The 17,697-nt window shown below is 50.7% G+C and overlaps 1 protein-coding gene across 3 annotated transcripts in view; it reads right to left on the bottom strand.

Moving 5' to 3' along the window:
* Positions 1 to 17,697, bottom strand: part of DPP6 (dipeptidyl peptidase like 6) — a 616,516-nt gene that overhangs the window by 116,330 nt on the left and 482,489 nt on the right. For all 3 annotated transcript variants that reach the window (XM_045564622.1, XM_045564624.1, XM_045564623.1), the window contains one exon: positions 13,917 to 14,037. In XM_045564622.1, the coding sequence (XP_045420578.1) occupies positions 13,917 to 14,037 (121 nt within the window). The remainder of the gene's footprint in view (positions 1 to 13,916; positions 14,038 to 17,697) is intronic.

The following is a 17,697-nucleotide window of genomic DNA, read 5'->3' on the forward strand; positions in this document are numbered from 1 at the left end:
GCCAGACACTGTAGCAATTCTGTTGTAATCCTGCTGATGACCTGTGTATCTGCTTTTCTTGTCCCATCTTATAGAGCAGAAAGTTGAGGTTCAGAGACATTGACAACTCGCCGAAGTCACTTGGGTGAGTGGAGCCTTGATTTGAGTCCAGGTGAGAGGCTGAGCCCACCGCACCCTGGAAGGGTGGTGCGGAGTCCTCCCAGATGGAAGACCGAGTCATGCACCCAGAATCGCAGGCCCAGGGAGGGCAGAGCCTGGCGAGTCCCTTGATGCCACCCGCCGCGCTGCCCACCGCACTGCTGGGCCTAGCAGGCCGGGGAACCCGACTGGGGCTACTGCCTGTTATGCCTCGTGCAGTCTGGCAGCTCGGGCTGGGGCTCAACATTTGCAGACTCCATCTGCCCGGGTGACATCAGTATTGCAGATTGTCATCTCTCAACGAGGGAAGAGACACACCGAAACAGAAGGTAGGGAGTGAGCGTGAGCTCAGGCTCACCCTGAACAAAAGGGGTCCATGGGTTCTGAGGGCCAGTGAGCGCTCGGGTGTGCAACCATGTGTTGTTCCCTGCACCACCGCTAGAGACGGTGAGAAAATCAAAGCACCCAGAGAAACCTGAGTCCCAGAAATTTTCAAAAGACATAAATAACATGCCTGACGGATCTGTGCTCGGAAGTACACGGCCTCGTTCTAAATATGGAAAACCGTATTTATTCCTGCTTGCATCTGCTGCCTTTTCCCTGCCACGGAATATTTTACCCAAGGTGCCGAGAGCAGAATTAAATGTGGGGTTAGAAAAGAAATCGGCGAACATCAAGCCGGAAGGCACGCGGAGATTTACCTTGCAGGGCTGGCAGCGCCCTCTAATCAGCGCCGTGCCATTTGCACATTACGCCCGCGAGTGTTCTCATGATCATCAGTGAGGTCTGCAAATCCACACGCGGGGCCCAGGGACAGGATCTGCTCCCGGAACACGCCTCGGCTGGCCACCAGGTGGCAGCGTCCCCCCCTTCGACGAAGGAGAAAGGAAGTTGGGGTTTCGATTTTCTATCCCGTTGCCATTATCACTCAGACAGCTTTTCCTTACACCCTCCCTGGCTGCTGAGTGCAGCTTCCGCGCCTACACTGATAGCCGGTCTCCGTTCCCAGCCCTCTTTTTTCACCCTGGGGGAAAAAGCCAGTAAGTGTTTCTCTCTGCGGCTGGAGAGATTTAAGTTGGAAATTCTCCAGGGGCTGCTTCCGCAGGGCAGGAAAAGCCCAAGGCTCAGGCAGCCCGTTACGTGGGACCCACTGGGGAATGGCGGACGTGTAGGTGACTTGCTGCAAAGCCACCTGTGCTCAGAGGCAGCTCGGCCACACTCCTCCTGGGGGACAGGGCCCCTTGTCGTTCCCTACGTGAGGAACGTACTTTGAAACTCCAGAAATGCCAAAAAGCAACAGCAACATTGATGGCAAGTTACCTTTAGGCCTGTCGAACTTTTGTTAAAGCAGGTGTTTGAGCAGCTTAAATGAAATTCTCCCTTCTCTCCCTCTCTCTCCCTTTTCCCCTCTCTCTCACACACATATACATGCACACACGCACACATGCACACGCACACACACACACTCCCTCCCCTTTCTCACCCCAAGGACTAAGCGTTATCTGCTCTGGGAAATCTCAGAGCAAAAAATCCCATTCCTTTCTCCTGTTCTCCATCATCTGAATCCGAGGCAATAAAGGCTCATTACGCCGGAAAGGCCACCTCTCGGACAGCCTGGGAGGTCCCTTTTATGTAGTCTTCAATTCCCCTTTCAGCTTTATTCTCTCTTAATGATGACTGTTGCAGACTCAGTTGAATGCTGCCATAAAACACAAGCATTGCACATAAGCCCCGGGAGGCGGGAGGCGAGCATGTCCACAACGCCCTGGAGATACGACGGCAAGTCCTGAGAGACCAGTGAACAAGCGTCCCTGATAGGGAGACTGTGGCTTCAACCTGTATTTCTGCAAATTTCGGCCACAGCCACTTATGACTATTTCTCTCTCTTTACTTCTGGCTTTATCTTCTTTTAATGTGTGCGAGCACCTAAGTATGGTACGCTATGCTCCATGAAGAGTCAAAGGAAACCTTAATTTGGCCCAGGAGTAAAAGGGATTTCTGGCATACTGAGTACCTGTGGGGGGGGAGTGACCAGGGGCTAAGGTCTGCCTTCCACCCCTGAGTCCCAGAGGCTCTGGAGATCCCGAATACCCTTCCCAGGGTCCCCTAAATGCCAAGGCAGGGGACAGGACCAAGGTCAGGCGCCAAGTGTCTGAATAGAGCTAGGAGAGGCCACAGTGTCCTGGCAGGGGCACCGTCCCGGCACGGAGGGAGGAAGGGTTGTTCATAGGAGCTACGAGGGGAGGGCTAGAAAATTCTGTGTGATGTGATGAGACAGGGGGACAACCACAAATTTTCTAATCATCAACTTTTTTCCTTAGCAATTTATAAGTCTCTATACTGGGAAATGCTTATGTTGGTCACACCTTACAGGATCTCAGATCTGAAATTGGGAAAACATCTGGGAACTATGTTCCAGTGATATCTCCAGAGAAGGAAATCTGGAAAAATTTTATTTTAAAGAATTAACTTGAGTTAATGGCTTAATGGTTGCTTAGTTTTCTAAGTTTCATGTTTCTACAGTCTTAAGTCAGAATATGTCATTCAGCCCAAAGTGTCTACAGGTGTTGAAGATTTGTACCACATAATCAGGATGTGATTAAATACCATGTTGCATTATATAAACTTTGTGAAGGCAGGTCCAGATCTTAAAGCATCTTTGTTTCCCTTGGAGGACCTGCCAGAGGCTTCGGCGCAGAACAAACGCATGCACCGTACCCGGACAGGGAAAGGAAGGGGTCGCTTCACACGGCCGGCCTGGGCTTCCCAGCCGCGCTGACCAGGTGTCATTCCTCCAGGGAAGGGGCCACCTCCCTGACCCCTTTCATCTCCCTCCCTCTCCTCCTTCCACCGAGCAAGGCGCTGGCACTGCGTCCGGCACAGTCCTCCACAGCCACCAACCCCATGCGGGGCACCTGGCAGGGACTCGAAAGGTGGCCTTTCCTGGATTTTCAGGTGTTGGTTCAGCTATGGTTCTGAGAGCCAGAGGTTTGCAGAGGTTTCAGCGCCACGTAACAGCCATGCGGAAGCCGCCCAGTCATCCTTGGGAGCTTGGGCTCCTCCCGGGCACAGCCCGTGGGCTGCTTGTGGGAGCCCGCCCACTGACTTACAGACTCCCAGGAGATGACAGAAGGAAGGGAGTTGCCGCAAGGTGCACATGACATTAATAGACCTTCCCATCGAAGAGATGATGAGAACCGATGATGCTGATTTGTCCCCTGAGCTATTATCACTTAGCATGAAATGATAAGGCGAGTTTGCAAGGATGGAGAATTGCAGACCCCAGCCCTTCCTTGGAATATTCCTCCCTAGCTGTGGGTGGGCGGTCAGTTGGGGGACATGGCGTTTCTATTTGCAGCTCATTCACTAACGTCATTTGGGATCTGGGCAGGCACTGTCCCCCATGCCGCTGCCCCACCACTGCAGCAGTCCCGCCAGATGCACCCCTGGCGTCCCCTCAGCCGCCCCATACGTTTGCCTGCTTTCTGCACCTGGCTCTCGAAGCTTCTCATTAATTCTGAGAGACCCCCCAATATCCCTCCAGAAAATTCCTCTTCTGCTCTGGGTACCAGAGTTGATGTCGGTTATTGGCAAGAATGCCCCCCAGATGTGGTATCTGTGGTCCTGGTTCTCCCGCCTTCTGGACAATCGCCTGACGCAGCTTCCCGGCTCGCTGCTGGAGCCACAGCGAGTTACAAGGAGCAGTACCTGCTGCGCCATTTCCAGGCTGACCCTTACTTGCAGCACGTGTCCCTCCAGGGCGCTCCCTTCTGCCCCAGTGCAGCTGTGTCACCTGAGCAGATGGCGGCCCCGGCAGCCTGGCACTCTGAGTGACTGAGGGGTGCTTCGGTTTGCTCCTGCTTGTCTTGTCCGGCCTCTCCCAGCCTGCACCCCTTCCCTCTGGCCTCCTCCTGACTGGGCTCATTTCAGAAGTTCCGGGAAGGGAATGCTGGCTGCCGAGCAGAAGTCGTGGTCTCTGCTCTCAGCACTGCATTTCCTAGGAACCTCCAACCCAATCCCTACTATTTCCTCTCACCACAGCCGCAGTCACCAAGCAAGGCCCTCACTGCTGTCCTGCAGGCCAGAAGCCTCCATCTAGATATCCCGAAAGCACAGTATTGCTCCTTCTTTGGTGGGCGTTACTGTCTCACCTCAGCTTCTGTAGGATCATTTTTTATGTCAAGAACTGTCAGAATAATATTCCCAGACTGGCTAGGATAACTCTCCCAACCCACAACTGAATAGTGTCATTTCTTGGTTTAAATCGCAGGTCTTGGCTGGAGAATTCCCAGGGTACAGATGTGATGAGACGTAACATTAATTAAACAGCAAAACAACCGGTCAGCGTGGCTATCGGGAGGGTGGTGGGTACGCCCAGGAAACAAGGAGCTACAAAGGGGAAGATCTGGAGCCAGGAAGCCCCTGCCCAGTTTCCCTCGGAGAAATCCCAGGACCAGGAAGCAGTCATCGCTTTTATCCTCTCCCTGTGGGGGGCCTGGAGATGGGCTCTCACTTAACTTCAGGACAATTCTCTGAGGAAGGCACCCCAACCCTTATCTTCCAGAGGAGGAAACTGAAAGTCAGACGAGGTCTGTGATTTATTCTGTCACCGGGCAGCGAAGTGGCACATGTAGGAGTTGAACTCAGGCTTGCTGGGCTCTTAAATCTGTGCCATGAGAAATGCTTTTCACAGAACTCGGTGGTCCGAGGCTGGTGGTGTCAAGCAGACCAGCTCAAGAGGGTGGTCTCCTCGTAACCGAGTATTGATGCAAGCCTCATTTTATATGCAAGAGATTAATGCAACTTCTGTGCAACATGCATATGGCTGGGAACCTATGGGCTGTGTGACAGTAGAAGGGTCACCTACTATAGTCAAGCCAACATTTCCACAGCTCTGCAAGAGGGTAATCGGAGAGTCGGCTGTCTGTATCCTCGGGTTCCATATCTGCAGATTCAGCCAACCTCATATCAAAAATATTTTTTTTAAAAACACAATGCAACAATAAAAAGTAATGGAAATAAAAATCCAATACAGCATGCCGACTACTGACAGAGCACTCACAGCGTGTGAGGTATTGTAAGCAACGTAGCGATGGCTTAAAGTATACAGAAGGCTGCGCAGATCATATGCAAATACAGCACCATTTCATATCAGGGGCTTGAGCATCCTTGGACTTTGGTATACAAGCAGGGGCGGGGTGTTCCCGGAACAATCCCCTGCAGACACCAAGGGACGCCAAGCTGTACTTTCTTCACAGGGTTCTTGAGAGGACTAAATAAGCTCATTTGTGCGAGCCCTGGCCCAGAAGAAACTCTCACTGAAAACACGGCGTTGCCATTCTTGTTCTTACAGATTCTGTATGTGCACTAAGACTTGGCGGCGATCTGGGGGTGCTCTGGAGTCTGTGCGCTGTCACTCCACACCCCTGGGCTCTTAGAAGGGGGACCACTACCGTGGGGCAGTGGGGACCATCCCAGAACTCATAATTAGAATGAGGTTAACAATTACCGTTGCTTTTCCATAATCAGGTGTTCCTCTGCTGACGGAAGTTTGTGGAAATGGAAGTTCTGACGCTACTGAGCAGGGAGGAACAATGTGATTTCCCCAAGGGAGGTTTCCAGAGGACACGAGTTTCTCTCTGTGAATTAACCGATTCAGAAGTATTTTCTGAACATTGATTCAGTACTCAGAGATTCACTTGGTATTATGGAAAACATACTGTTTTTGCTTTCAAGTAACTGGATTTTTTTTTTTTTTGAGAGACAAGATTTGAAATAATTGGTTGTTATTACAAACAATCTTGATTCAGATGGCAAGAGCTAGAAGAATTCAGACATTTAATCTTTTGGACGTCAGCAACCTCCTCTGTTAATGTGATGACTGCACACACCGGGATAGCAAACCGTGGCTTTTGGGCCAAATCCAGTTGGCTGCCTCCGTTGTGTGACCTGAGAGCTAAGAATTGCTTTTGTGCTTTTTAATGGGTGGAGAAAAAAGAAGCATATTAAATGGCATGTGAGAATTACAGGAAATTCAAATTTCATTGTCTATAAAGTTTTATTGGAACTCGGCCATGCCATTTGTTACCTGTGGTCTACAGCTGCTGTTTCACTATGGTAACAGGATCGAGTGGTGGCCACAGGGACCGTATGGCTGCAAAACCGAAAGTCTTTACTTGCTGGCTGTTCACAGAAGCAGTCTGCCAACCCCTGGGCTAGAGGACTGTGACGTCCACTTCAGCTCCGACCTCCCTAGTTCTGTGATCGAAGAATCAAGAACCACGTGATATTCTTTCAAGAAAACACAGATGAAACATACGTAAGTGTGGTCATAACAATGCATGTTGTCGTAACAATAGGGTGACACTCTACCTACGCTCTCAGAGACAGAGAGACGATGCCGCAGAATGTGTTTAAGGTTCCCTGAAGAGCCCCTGTATGGACTCTGGTGCTGAGCAAGTGCCAAGATAGGAGCTGCTGCCTTGAGAGGGGGGTGGGAGGGGAGGTCTGGGCAGGGAGGAACCCAGCAGCCGTCTAACCTACGTGGCTACCATGTTCTCTGTCACACTCCTGACATTTTCATTTCCTGCCTGGGACCACTGTTGTTATGCTGAGCTGTGCAGAGGCTGAGAAACCCGGACAGCTCCCACTTGTTCAGGGGGGCATGGGCGGAACAAACCTATCAGGCCGTCTCAGCCTCTTTCTGGTCAGAGCTGAGTCTCCACCGAACCGCTTTCAGCTTTCCTCTGTGTCTCCCTATAAAGTAGAATTTATATGCCGTCCAAGTCCAGGTCATTAATAGTCTATGCAGTGGGAGACTAGACAGGGGAAATACTCATTCCTGTTGCATTAGATACCACAGCATCAAGCCGACCGCTCAGGACGATCTGATTCTCCGACGCCGCCCCGCCCCGCCCAGGTGCGACAGCTTCGCCAGACGCTGATGCATGTGAGATAGTTCATCACCACTTTTACTCTCACATCCTCCTCTAGAAATCACAGATGAAGCAGAATATAATTTTCTTAAGTACTTAATTTCTACAAGAGATCACGAGGTATAATTTGTACCAGGTTATCAGAACTTCGGGGTTCATAATGAAAACAGTGTCTCTGTCAGGGGTGGTGACAAATCGGGCGAGATTCCAGCCCGCAGAACCTAAACGCAGACAGAGGCTCTCGAGGAGACGTCCAACCCCGCACCGAGCGCCTGTCTGGGGTGACTGGGAACTCCCAGTGCTCTCTCTGCACAGGCACAGCGCTGATAATACTGTGCGAGTGAACAGAGTTTCAGAGTCCCCAACACCAAGACTGAGACACCATCAACTACACACTAGTGCTCCTGACGACGCTCTATGGGAAATGGAGCCGGTGCCTCTGATTTTACAAGTTTGGGAAACTGCAAGGTAAAGCAATAGTCGTCTCGACAGCAACACTTAGAGTTCACCAGTGCCGGGCACTGTTCTAACAACTCTATGCATTAGCTCAATTTAATCTCCACATGAATTTTGGGAGCATATACCACTAATATCCTTGTTTTGCAGACAAGGAAACAGAGACACAAAGAGGTAAATATTCGTCCATATTCACACAGCTGTTAAGTGGTGAAGCTTTTATTTAAACACAGTCATCGTCACCACAAACACCCTGCCCTTGGCCGCACCCACGCTGCCTTCCACAAGGCAGCCTTGTAAAGCAAATCACCACTTCCTGCCAGTCCCCTGACAGCAGTTTCTTTGACCAAACGTCTCCCATGATGCAAACCAGAGGTGTGACCAACAGGAAGTCCAAATAACTGCACGTCTGTGGTTTAAATAGTAATGGACCTATTTGAACATCATTCCAAGTCCCACTGTATCGCTGGCTCTAAAACTTATCTTAAAAACATCAGCATGGTCAGTATGTTGAGTGAAGGGAACATGAAGCCACTTTGATCTACTGCCGGGAGCAGGTGGCTGGCAGCTGAAGTGCCCCAAACAGGCACTTTGCAGACAGTTAACATTTGAAGAACCTCACCAAGAACCTACACTCCAGCGGCTCCATCAGCACTTCAAATATCATCCTCTAAACGTACGTCAGCAGCCTGAGAGGCCAGGTGCAGTGGCGCACACCTGTAGTCCCTACTACTCAGCAGGGAGGCTGAGCTGGTAGGTGGCGAGGGGTGGGGGTGGGGGTCTCTTGAGCCCAGGAGTTCAAGTTCGAGGTCAGCCTGGGAAATATAGCAAGACCCCATCTCTATAAAAAAAGGGATAAGAGGCACTAATAACGCTTTCCCACTGATAAAAAGGCAGCGTTCTGTAAGCTCTCCACCTACCTCTGGAAGTGCAAGGCTGCCGATATTCACTGCAAGATGGTGACAGTCACCAGTGGCCCAAACTGGCTTTGGTCTGCTCACGACATGCGTAAAACGGACACTCGGCACTCCGCAGCACATACAGGGCACAAAAATATGTAATGTACCGTGCATTTAAATTCGAGCCAATATGCAAGTTACATGTGAGATGCTACTTAATTTTCTTTTGCTTTCACGGGATTTGGGAGCTGAGGGTGATCTGGAGGAACAGAGTTCCCTCTTCTCAGTGGAGACGTTTCCTGTGCAGACAGACACATTCGGAAGGGTTCCATGATCTCCACGAAGCTTCTGTTGTAACAATGTTCTTTCCCCATGACAGCCACCCCCCCCACACCTCCTTGAATACTCAAAGTTACTAATATGAGGCATGGAATTGTACCAAAAAACCACCATTAACTCAAATTTATCTCCCGAGGGCCCACCTGGCCTCTTGTTGATGCCTCTCAGAGCATTTTGCTGGAAGAGAAAACTACTGGGTCATTAGTGTAGACTGTTTAAAAGATGCTTTGAAAAACTGTGTAAAGAATTGAAAAACAGGCCTTCCCTTGCCCTGGCTGTAGTCTCTGGACATTAGCAGCGACACACAGGTGAAGGGTAAAGACCATGTGACCAGGGCTTGGGCGTCCATCAGGCAGGACTGAATGAATCTGGCTTGGGAGAGGTCCTGCCCTATTTATACAGCAGGCCTGACTCTATTGCCAGTGATGTTTCTAGAGCATTCTGGGTTCCAGCTCAGGATGTGCTAAACATATCTCCAGTTGGCAGTGCTGGGAAGATGGCCTCTTTGGGCCAGACCAGCCTCACCCCCACTTCCTCCACACTAGCCCCCAGCGACTGGCAGTGGTCAGGGACAGCGGAGATGGTCTCTCTGGGGGGCTCCCAGGTAGGTGGGTATAGCACAGAGCCAGCCTGGGGATGGGGGAGGGGGCTGTGCCCCAGGAAGGAGGTGGCCTCAGGAGAGCAGAGCAAGGCTGCAGGGCGTGGGCAGTGCACCTGGGCAGGGCATAAGGCGTGAGTACTGTGGGCTCATGACTTCCCCCGGCCACTGTTTGTCAGGTGCTGCCTGGCTGCACGGGTCCCAGAACCCGGCAAGGCAAGCCGACATCAGGAGCAGCCGGCCCAGAGCCTTACTAAACATTATTCCCGCTGATGCCCTTGGGCAGTGCCGCCTCGCCAAACAGGTCTCCTGCTCTGAGCGCATTTGCCAAGTACCTTTAGGTTCCGGCATACTTAAGGTTAAATCCAGCCCTGGAATGTCATCTGTATCACGCCAGATATTAAACAAGTCCTCTCCAGGCCACTTTCTCAACTCCCTGCCGTCCCAAACACGATCCCAGGCCATGCTTTGTATCTTATCAAGTCCATCGCCCCCACCTGCCCCCACTGCCCTTCTAGAGCAAGATCCTCCACACGATACACCTGCAGACAGGAGGCCTCCTCCAACGACCCCAACACAGTCCAGCTTTCCACAGAGCTGTGAGCTGTTCCACAATAATGGCGCGTCACTGAATAATTATATTTATTCTGGATTATACATATGACTGCTTTTGAAATCGAGGCTGAAACATTTAATAACTTAAAGTCTTATTATGAAAAAATTACCAGCCAAGGATTCTGTGTTGTACCACTACACCTCATGATAATAAAAGTGAACGAACAGTAATTTAGAAATGAGGAGCAGCAACTGGAAAATATAACGACTCTGTAGCAGTGGCGACAAAGTACCTTTTATAACATCTGGAGAATTCCAACTCTTTGCCCGTATGTCCTCATATTATGAGCTTTGCAAAATTTCTAAGCCTCGTGTGAAAGTGCAAATTCTTAACGGAACACTCATCCATAGTCCTCGAAAAACTCTAGCAACATCTTAGTTTTAGTTTATGAATAGCCAACTTTAGCAAACCTTGCAACAGAGGACACCATTAAGCCGTATTTAGTTTTATATTAAAATCAAACTTCTATGTAACTATATGACATTTACCCAGAAGAATAAAATAAATCTATGTATTTCGCTTATCAAAATCAGTCTGTGGCCACCATGGGCCAGGGACAGTCTCCAGAGAGTCAGGAGCCGGGCGGCGGCACGGCGTTCCCTGCCAGCGCTCAGCCGGCATTCTGGCGCCTGGCGGCTGCTCGGTCCCTGGAGGTCCCCCTACGCTGCACCCATAAACCTGGGCAGCCCCCAGGGCTCCTACTTCTTCTCTCTCTCAGTCCCCAATAGTTTGCAATGTTCAATACGTTTAGGATCCTTTCCGGGAAACAAACAAATCACAATGGCTTTTTGCTGCCAACAGGCCCGCGGCCGACAGTGGCTGCTCCCCCCACTCAGGGGGCTCAGTTCCCCAGAACAGCCCAGCGAGCCAGGCCCTTTGCAAGTGCTCTCAGCGTATTTTCCCTTCCCATCTCCCACTGCCCACATTTTTTTAAGGCAGAGCCTGGAAGTGAAACAGTTAAGTCCCAGATTAGGCGAAAACCTTCAAAGTTTACTTTCCCATTATTAAAAAAGGAAGCAAGATTCCCCGGGGCTCCCGTGCGCCCACCTTCAGAAATCCGAGCGTCAGCGAATATAACCTGCGGGGAACAGCACTAAGCAGATTAAGCTGCCACATCCACCATGATTGATTTAAAATATTTAGGGCTCTGTTATCATATCAACACAATTTCAGTAAATGCCTTGAAGAAAAAAATCCTTTCAATGGATTTGCTAAGGCAAAAGCTTAACTTGAATGGCAAAGCAATGAACTTTTTATTTTATTAAGAAGATACTAAGAAAGATATTTTAAATCTCCTGGTTATGGATTTTTTAAGGAGATTAGTCCTAGAGCAGGCCTAGGCTCCTGCAGCCAGTACCCCAGGGGACCTGTGTCTTTGGGGGTCTCCGGTCATCATTTCCACGGGCCTCTCTTGAACTTCCAGGTCAATTTCTGTAAAAACGACAGAATGATGCTCCGGGGAAATGTTGCTTTGATACCTGTGCCTTTTCTAAAAAATATTTTAAAATAAAAAAAAATAGGTACAGTAATAGTAATAACCACATTATTACAATAACTTCTTTTAAAATATAATTTTATTATTACTGTAAGAAACAGCAGCAATTGCCATTGGCTGACTACTATCACATGTGCGATACGTTCTGTCACCCTCTCACAGGATCCCTGCAGAGCCGTGTCGTGACGCCTGTCCCCCTCACAGACAAGCAGGTGGAGGAAAGCACCCGCCAGTGTCCTGTGCCTGCCTGGCTGGTCTCCCATCCGGGTCTCGGACTCTGCAGCCTTGCTTCGAACCCCGAAGCAGTCTGATCCCCGGCCCAGGTTCCCCTTCCTGCCCGGACACAGAGCCCCCTCCCTCTGTGGCAAAGGCTGAGAGGGAGCAGAGAGGACGGAGTTGTCCAGCTGTGCCTGGGAATGAGCCTCACTGTCAGCAGCCTACTCTGGACACGGCGCCGGCCAGCACGGGCACAGGGACTGCACCAGTGCAGGGACGCACGGTTGCTCCGGAATGTCCCCCTGCATGGGGCTGGGGGACAGCTTAGCACGCGGTCCCCAGGGCTGCTTCTGCCCAGAGCGAGCTCGACCACAGCAGACAATGGCCAGCGTGCGTTTCATTCTAGCGGCTCCCTCAGGCGGGGCTGGGACGTCATGGGACAATAAAGCCTCAAGCTGGACTCTGCTGGGCTCAGAAGGCCGCTCAGAAGCTGGGCTCTCTGAGCCCAGGCAGCCACGCTGGAGAGGAAGCCCTGCGTGGACGTCAGTCGGGAAAAGCTGCCTAGAAACCAGGGTGGTGGTGGTCTCTGAAAGACAGACTTGGGGTGGGGAAGTGGCTGGAAAGCGGCTGAGGGAAATTTCTGGAATGATGGAAATGCTCTGTGTCTTGCTGGGGGTACCCAGTATATACCCCTTGTCAAACTTACTGCACTGGCCTTATAATGTGCATTTTATTGTGTACAAATTACACCTCAATTTAAAAAGAATTAAAAATCAAGTCATAGAACTTTATGATTTAGTGACTTCAGTGGAACCATGACAGGCGAAATACCAAGCTGCGCACCCATCTGCTTTGTAATTTATGATGCATAAAGCCGCCGCAATGCAGAGTCCTGGCTGGAGAAATGCATCGAACTAGGAGAAATGACACTGGCTTGACAAAGCGCCCAGAACATTCCTGATCCTCCCTTGCCCACCTGGCGTGGTGGGTTATTGCCACAGCCGTACGGTCTCGGGCGGGAGGCTGAGAAGCGCTCCCGCCATCCACCAGCCCAACGCCGGCTGCACGAGCACATGGATCCCCTGCAGAGTTTCCAAAAGGTGACTGTCCTGGACTTGGACAATGACATTCCTCAGCAAATATTCCCCAACCTGTAAACTTGGGCAGAATATTTGCCCTCACCAGGCCGCATCTGTGAAACAAAATGTTGCCACGAGGATGCTGTGGACCGAATGTCTGTGTCTCCCCAGATTCATATGTCGAAGCCCAAATCCCCAAGGTGATGGATGGTGGCAGGAGTGGCACCTCTGACAGGCTGAGGGTGGTGCCTCACGAATGGGACCGGCGTCCTTACAAGGGGATGAAGAGACCGCCAGGTAGGACACGAGGAGCAGACAGCAGTGTGCACCAGGCAGGGGCCTCAGCAGACACAGGAGATCTGCTGGCTCCCTGACCCCAGACTCCAGAACTGTGGGAAGCACGTTTCTGCTGTTGAAGCCACGCAGCCTGCAGTGCCGTGTTGTGTCTTGTTACAGCCGCCGGAGTGAACTACGGCAGACGGTTAAACGAGGGGACAGATAACAAAGTGCCGGAACAGTGACCGGCACCTACAGCAGTCAAGGCCTGGCTGTTACTGTTACGATGAAGGTGTCATTGGTGTGGAGACAGATTATAAAAGCTTCAGAAGAGAGCTTCCCCCTCAGATTTTTAGTTATTTGATAATGTATACAGCAGGAGTCTCGGTGCCAAAGGCAAATCAGTGAGAGAAAATGTCCCTCAAGGCAGATGCACTCAGCACAGCCAGTCACTCTGATTGGTCGCTCTGGAAAGATTTAACATCTTCTTTCTTTTTCAACTGTCCCCTCCCCAAGGCACCCGGCCCCTTAGAGTCAGGGTAGAAAAACACATGGGTTTGCAATCCCCGAATGTTCCCGGAGGTCCCCTCCTTGGATGAGTGGTCTCCCACTGATGTTCCTCCTGCCCTTCGGGGCAGAGCTGGGGGGCTCTGCAACACCTGGCACACCTGGCTGCCAGGTGAGCGCTCAGCACCTTGGGCTTCCACCGACAGCCCCGTGCTCCTGGAAGCTCCCACAGAATCTTTTTAATTTAGCAGAACCTCAGGAAACTGGAGTTTAATTTATAAAGTCAAAGGGAAAAAAAAAGAAACCAATCTAGCAGCAGCAGCAACTAGAAACCTCACGCCTCGCGGCCCCCAGCGCCTTACCTTCGTACAGCCAGTCGCTGAGGCCGTTGTAGATGACGCCCTCCTTGCCCGTGGACACCACGCGGATGGCCTGCTTCCCGACGTGCGCGCAGTAGTAGATGTTGTTTTCAAAGATAAATATCTAATTTGGAAACAGGAAAAAACACAGTATTAACCAAGCAAAGTGGTTATAAATAGAGTGTCAGATTAAAAATCTGAAATCATCATCATGGTTTTCATTTCCCTGTTGTATTTATTTGACAAAACAAAAGTAGTTTCAGGGTCATTTGGGGTTTTCCCACCTCCAGCACCATCTACATTTAAGGATTAATCAGAGACCGGAACTCCACGTACTCGACCCAGTGCTGTCATTTACCATGCGTGGACTATTCGTGGTCTGATACTTTTCCGGTATTTTAATATCAAACTGGACTGAGTACTTTAGCAATGGTATTTTCCCTAACAATTGATGTTCTGGGATACTATGAATCTGAGTTTTATTCAACATCCATTAACGACCATGTTGTGGGCACCTGCTCTCTGTGCCCACCGCGTGGGAACACAGTGGTGACACGGCGAGGGCCCCGGTGAGCCTCTGTTGCACCTGCAGTCTGGCAAGGAGCACAGACTTTAAACGGACGTGGTTCTTACAGGGAAGCAAATGGAGTCTGGGACACATCACAGGGCTGCCTAATTTAGGCCACAGGGCAGGCAAGGCCTCCTCAGAAAGAGACTGAAAAGAAAATTTTGTTATTGTGGTAAAATATGCATAACCCGAAATTTGCCATTTTAGCCATTTTGAGTGTGCAGTTCAGTGGCATTAAGTCCACTCACGATGCCGTGCAGTCATCACCACCAGCCATCTCTGGAACCTTCTTACCTTCCCGAACTGGAACTCTATGCCCCCTCATTAAATACCACGTCCCTGTCCCCCGTCAGCCCCCGGCACCCACAGCTCCACCTTCTGTCTCTACGGACTCGACTCCTCTAGGGACCTCCTGGGAGGGGAAACGACAAGGGCTGAGAGAGGAGGCTCGAGAGGCCGGCGCCAGCTGCAGGAGGGTCTGCGAGCCACGCCGCGGGCTCCCAGTGGCCACGGGAAGGCCCTGGCATTTGAGGAGGGGGCACCGTGATGAGACGCGAGTCTCCGGAAGCTGGGCAGCGGCTCCGCGGCGATGCGAAGGCGGCAGGACTCTGAGTGGGAGGTGCCTGCTGCCATCCGAGGGCTACGGAGCTGGAGGGAGCCCCGCCGGTGGGACAGTAGAACCCGCGACCGCGGTGAGTGAGCTGAGGTCTGGGGCGAAGCGTGGGGCGAGGATGAGCTGCTCTAGAGTGTTCCCCTGGGTCACTGGGTGCCGGTGGCCCACTTGCTGGGGCACACTGGTTCTGACCTCGGGCAAACCACCTGCTCTCCGGGGAGCAGGAGGATGGTTCTCAGATTGGGATGCACATCAGATGCACTGGGGCACCTTCAAACGTCCTAAGGCCCCGTCACCAGCCCAACCCAAAGGACAGAATCTGTGGTGCCGGGCCCGGGAATCAGCATTTTTCAGAAACTCCCCAGGTGATTCTGACAAGCAGCCAACATTAGGAACCAGCAGCCCCAGGCCTCTCTAACGTCTCCTGAGGCTCTTCAACTATAAATCAGCCTGTGTAGCGTTTGTGTCCTCTGGGTCACTGGTCAACTCTGCACTGTGTTTTCTGTCTCTGAATCCTCTGTCTGTGCCCCTGCTTCAGACATGACGCTGGTCACACGTCGCACACACCCAATGTCTGCAGCACCTGGGCTGGGCGTGCAGACCAGAACAAGACTCAAACCAGTTGCTTTTTTTTAAGAAAGTGTAGAAAAAATATGGTAGTGCCATTTAAGAGACTATTGAGGGAAGGCTTTTTGTACAATATAGGAAATGGCATAAATATTGAATGTCTTTTATTGAAAGTACAAAAAGGCAGTTTCCCCAAATCGTTCTTGCAGAGGACGGCTCTGAAACACGGTCGAGTATCAGTTTTCTGCCGAGGCCTCCTGCCTCTTAAGGCATTCGCTTCAACCAGATATGAGTTGGAAAACTTCCAGAAACAAGTATATATTCCAATTTAATCTCAGTGGCTGTTCTTATGAGTTTGCCTAAGGGTAAGATGTACTGCTAAGTTTTAGCTTTTTTTTAATGTGTTCTAAGCCTACAATGGATTTTGGAATCAAATCAGACTGTAGCCAATTAATGTTTTACGTAAGTAAAATTTGCCATGATAGATATTAAATCCTTTTTCGCCGTGGCTTTATTTTTAATGGAAGGAAAATGAAAGAACAAGCTATAAAGAAGGGTGTGTTTTGCTTTGAAGAGGTTCTATATTCTCCTTTTGACATTCAGGTTTAGGTGCCTGAGTCGAAGGTGATGGAAGGCGTCTAGTTTCGTCTGTGGCTTTGCAATGCTAAACCCCGGGAGGCTGCGGGATGCGGGGTGCCGGGCCTGGGCAAGACCAGACAGCAGGGTGAGTGGCTGATTTTCCCTCTCATCCTCTTTGTGCAAAGACCCAGGCTCACTCGGGTTCCTGCAGGGGCTTCCTGCCAGGCAGGTGAGGTCAGCAAGCTCTGGATCAGCCCACGCACTGCCGTCCCCAACGCCGCACCCCACACTCCTCACAACCGTGGCTGCACAGTTTGTGTGGCCCCGACTGGACCCAGAAGGCACAGGCTCCGGCTCCCTCCCCTGCCTTCCCGCCTCATCTCACGGGCCGCAGTGTTGTCCGCCGAAACATCCCTTTTCTCACGCCATTCTGTCTGTGAAAACCTGAAATGCCCTTCTGTTCACTTCAGAATACAGCTTAAACCTCCCGTCTGGATGCCAACCCTCTGCGACCCAGCCTCGTGTCGCCAGCTCTCTCGCCCTGCAGAAGCCACCGAGGCCCCGCGGGGCAGGGACGGGAGGGCTGGGTGCCCCGGCCCCAGGAGCTCACGTTCACAAACGAGGCCCGAGTCTACACGGCTCGGTGTGCGCCAGGCCACAGGACAGTGTCTACACCACGTGCTGGGAGCACAGAGGATGCGCTGCGTGACCTGGGCCTGCTGCTGGGCTTTTACCTGCCTCCGTTTCCTCACCTGTCAATAGAGATGACAATAGGACCTAAGATTAAGGCAGGTGTGAAGAGCAAACAAGCAAGTTCACTTGGCCTTTCTTTCGATCTCCCAAGACCAGGTCCTTCTCTCATTTCCAGGCATTTTAAAGCTTCCTACTCTCCTTGCAGGGGAGGCTGGGACAGCACAGACCTCCCGCAATCTCAGCACACTGCTCTCCCCAGACCAAACACTGGCTCCAAGCAGATTTCATGAGACACCAACTGAATGGACAGGAAATAGAGAGTAAGGAATATTTTGTTATTTTCACAAAACACATCACATTTTCATTAGTCTGATTTTTCTAAGTGAATGCTTTAGACTAACTATGGTTCACGCCCTCACGGTTAGAATAAATTCTGTGCAAATTCAATTCACTAGAATTCTCTAGAGGCATAAGAACTTTCAGTCAAATGAATTTTCTCGGTGAATTTTCTAAATAAGGAAAAGATCTTTTCAATTTCAGTCCTTATTAGGGAAATATTTCCAGACTTTCTATTTTCTTGATTTATTAAATAGAATGAGATATATAATGTGGAGTTATTAAGATCTTATGTTACCTAAGATCATCAATATAAACATATATTTTCATTGCCCAAAACTATTGGTATAGTTGTAGAAAAAGGGATTAGATCAAATCCACATCCCTTCCCAGCAACTGTTTTCCTTGATACTGTGTGCTCTTGCTAC

The sequence above is a fragment of the Lemur catta genome, chromosome 11 (assembly GCF_020740605.2).
Source record: "Lemur catta isolate mLemCat1 chromosome 11, mLemCat1.pri, whole genome shotgun sequence".
NCBI lineage: Eukaryota > Metazoa > Chordata > Mammalia > Primates > Lemuridae > Lemur > Lemur catta.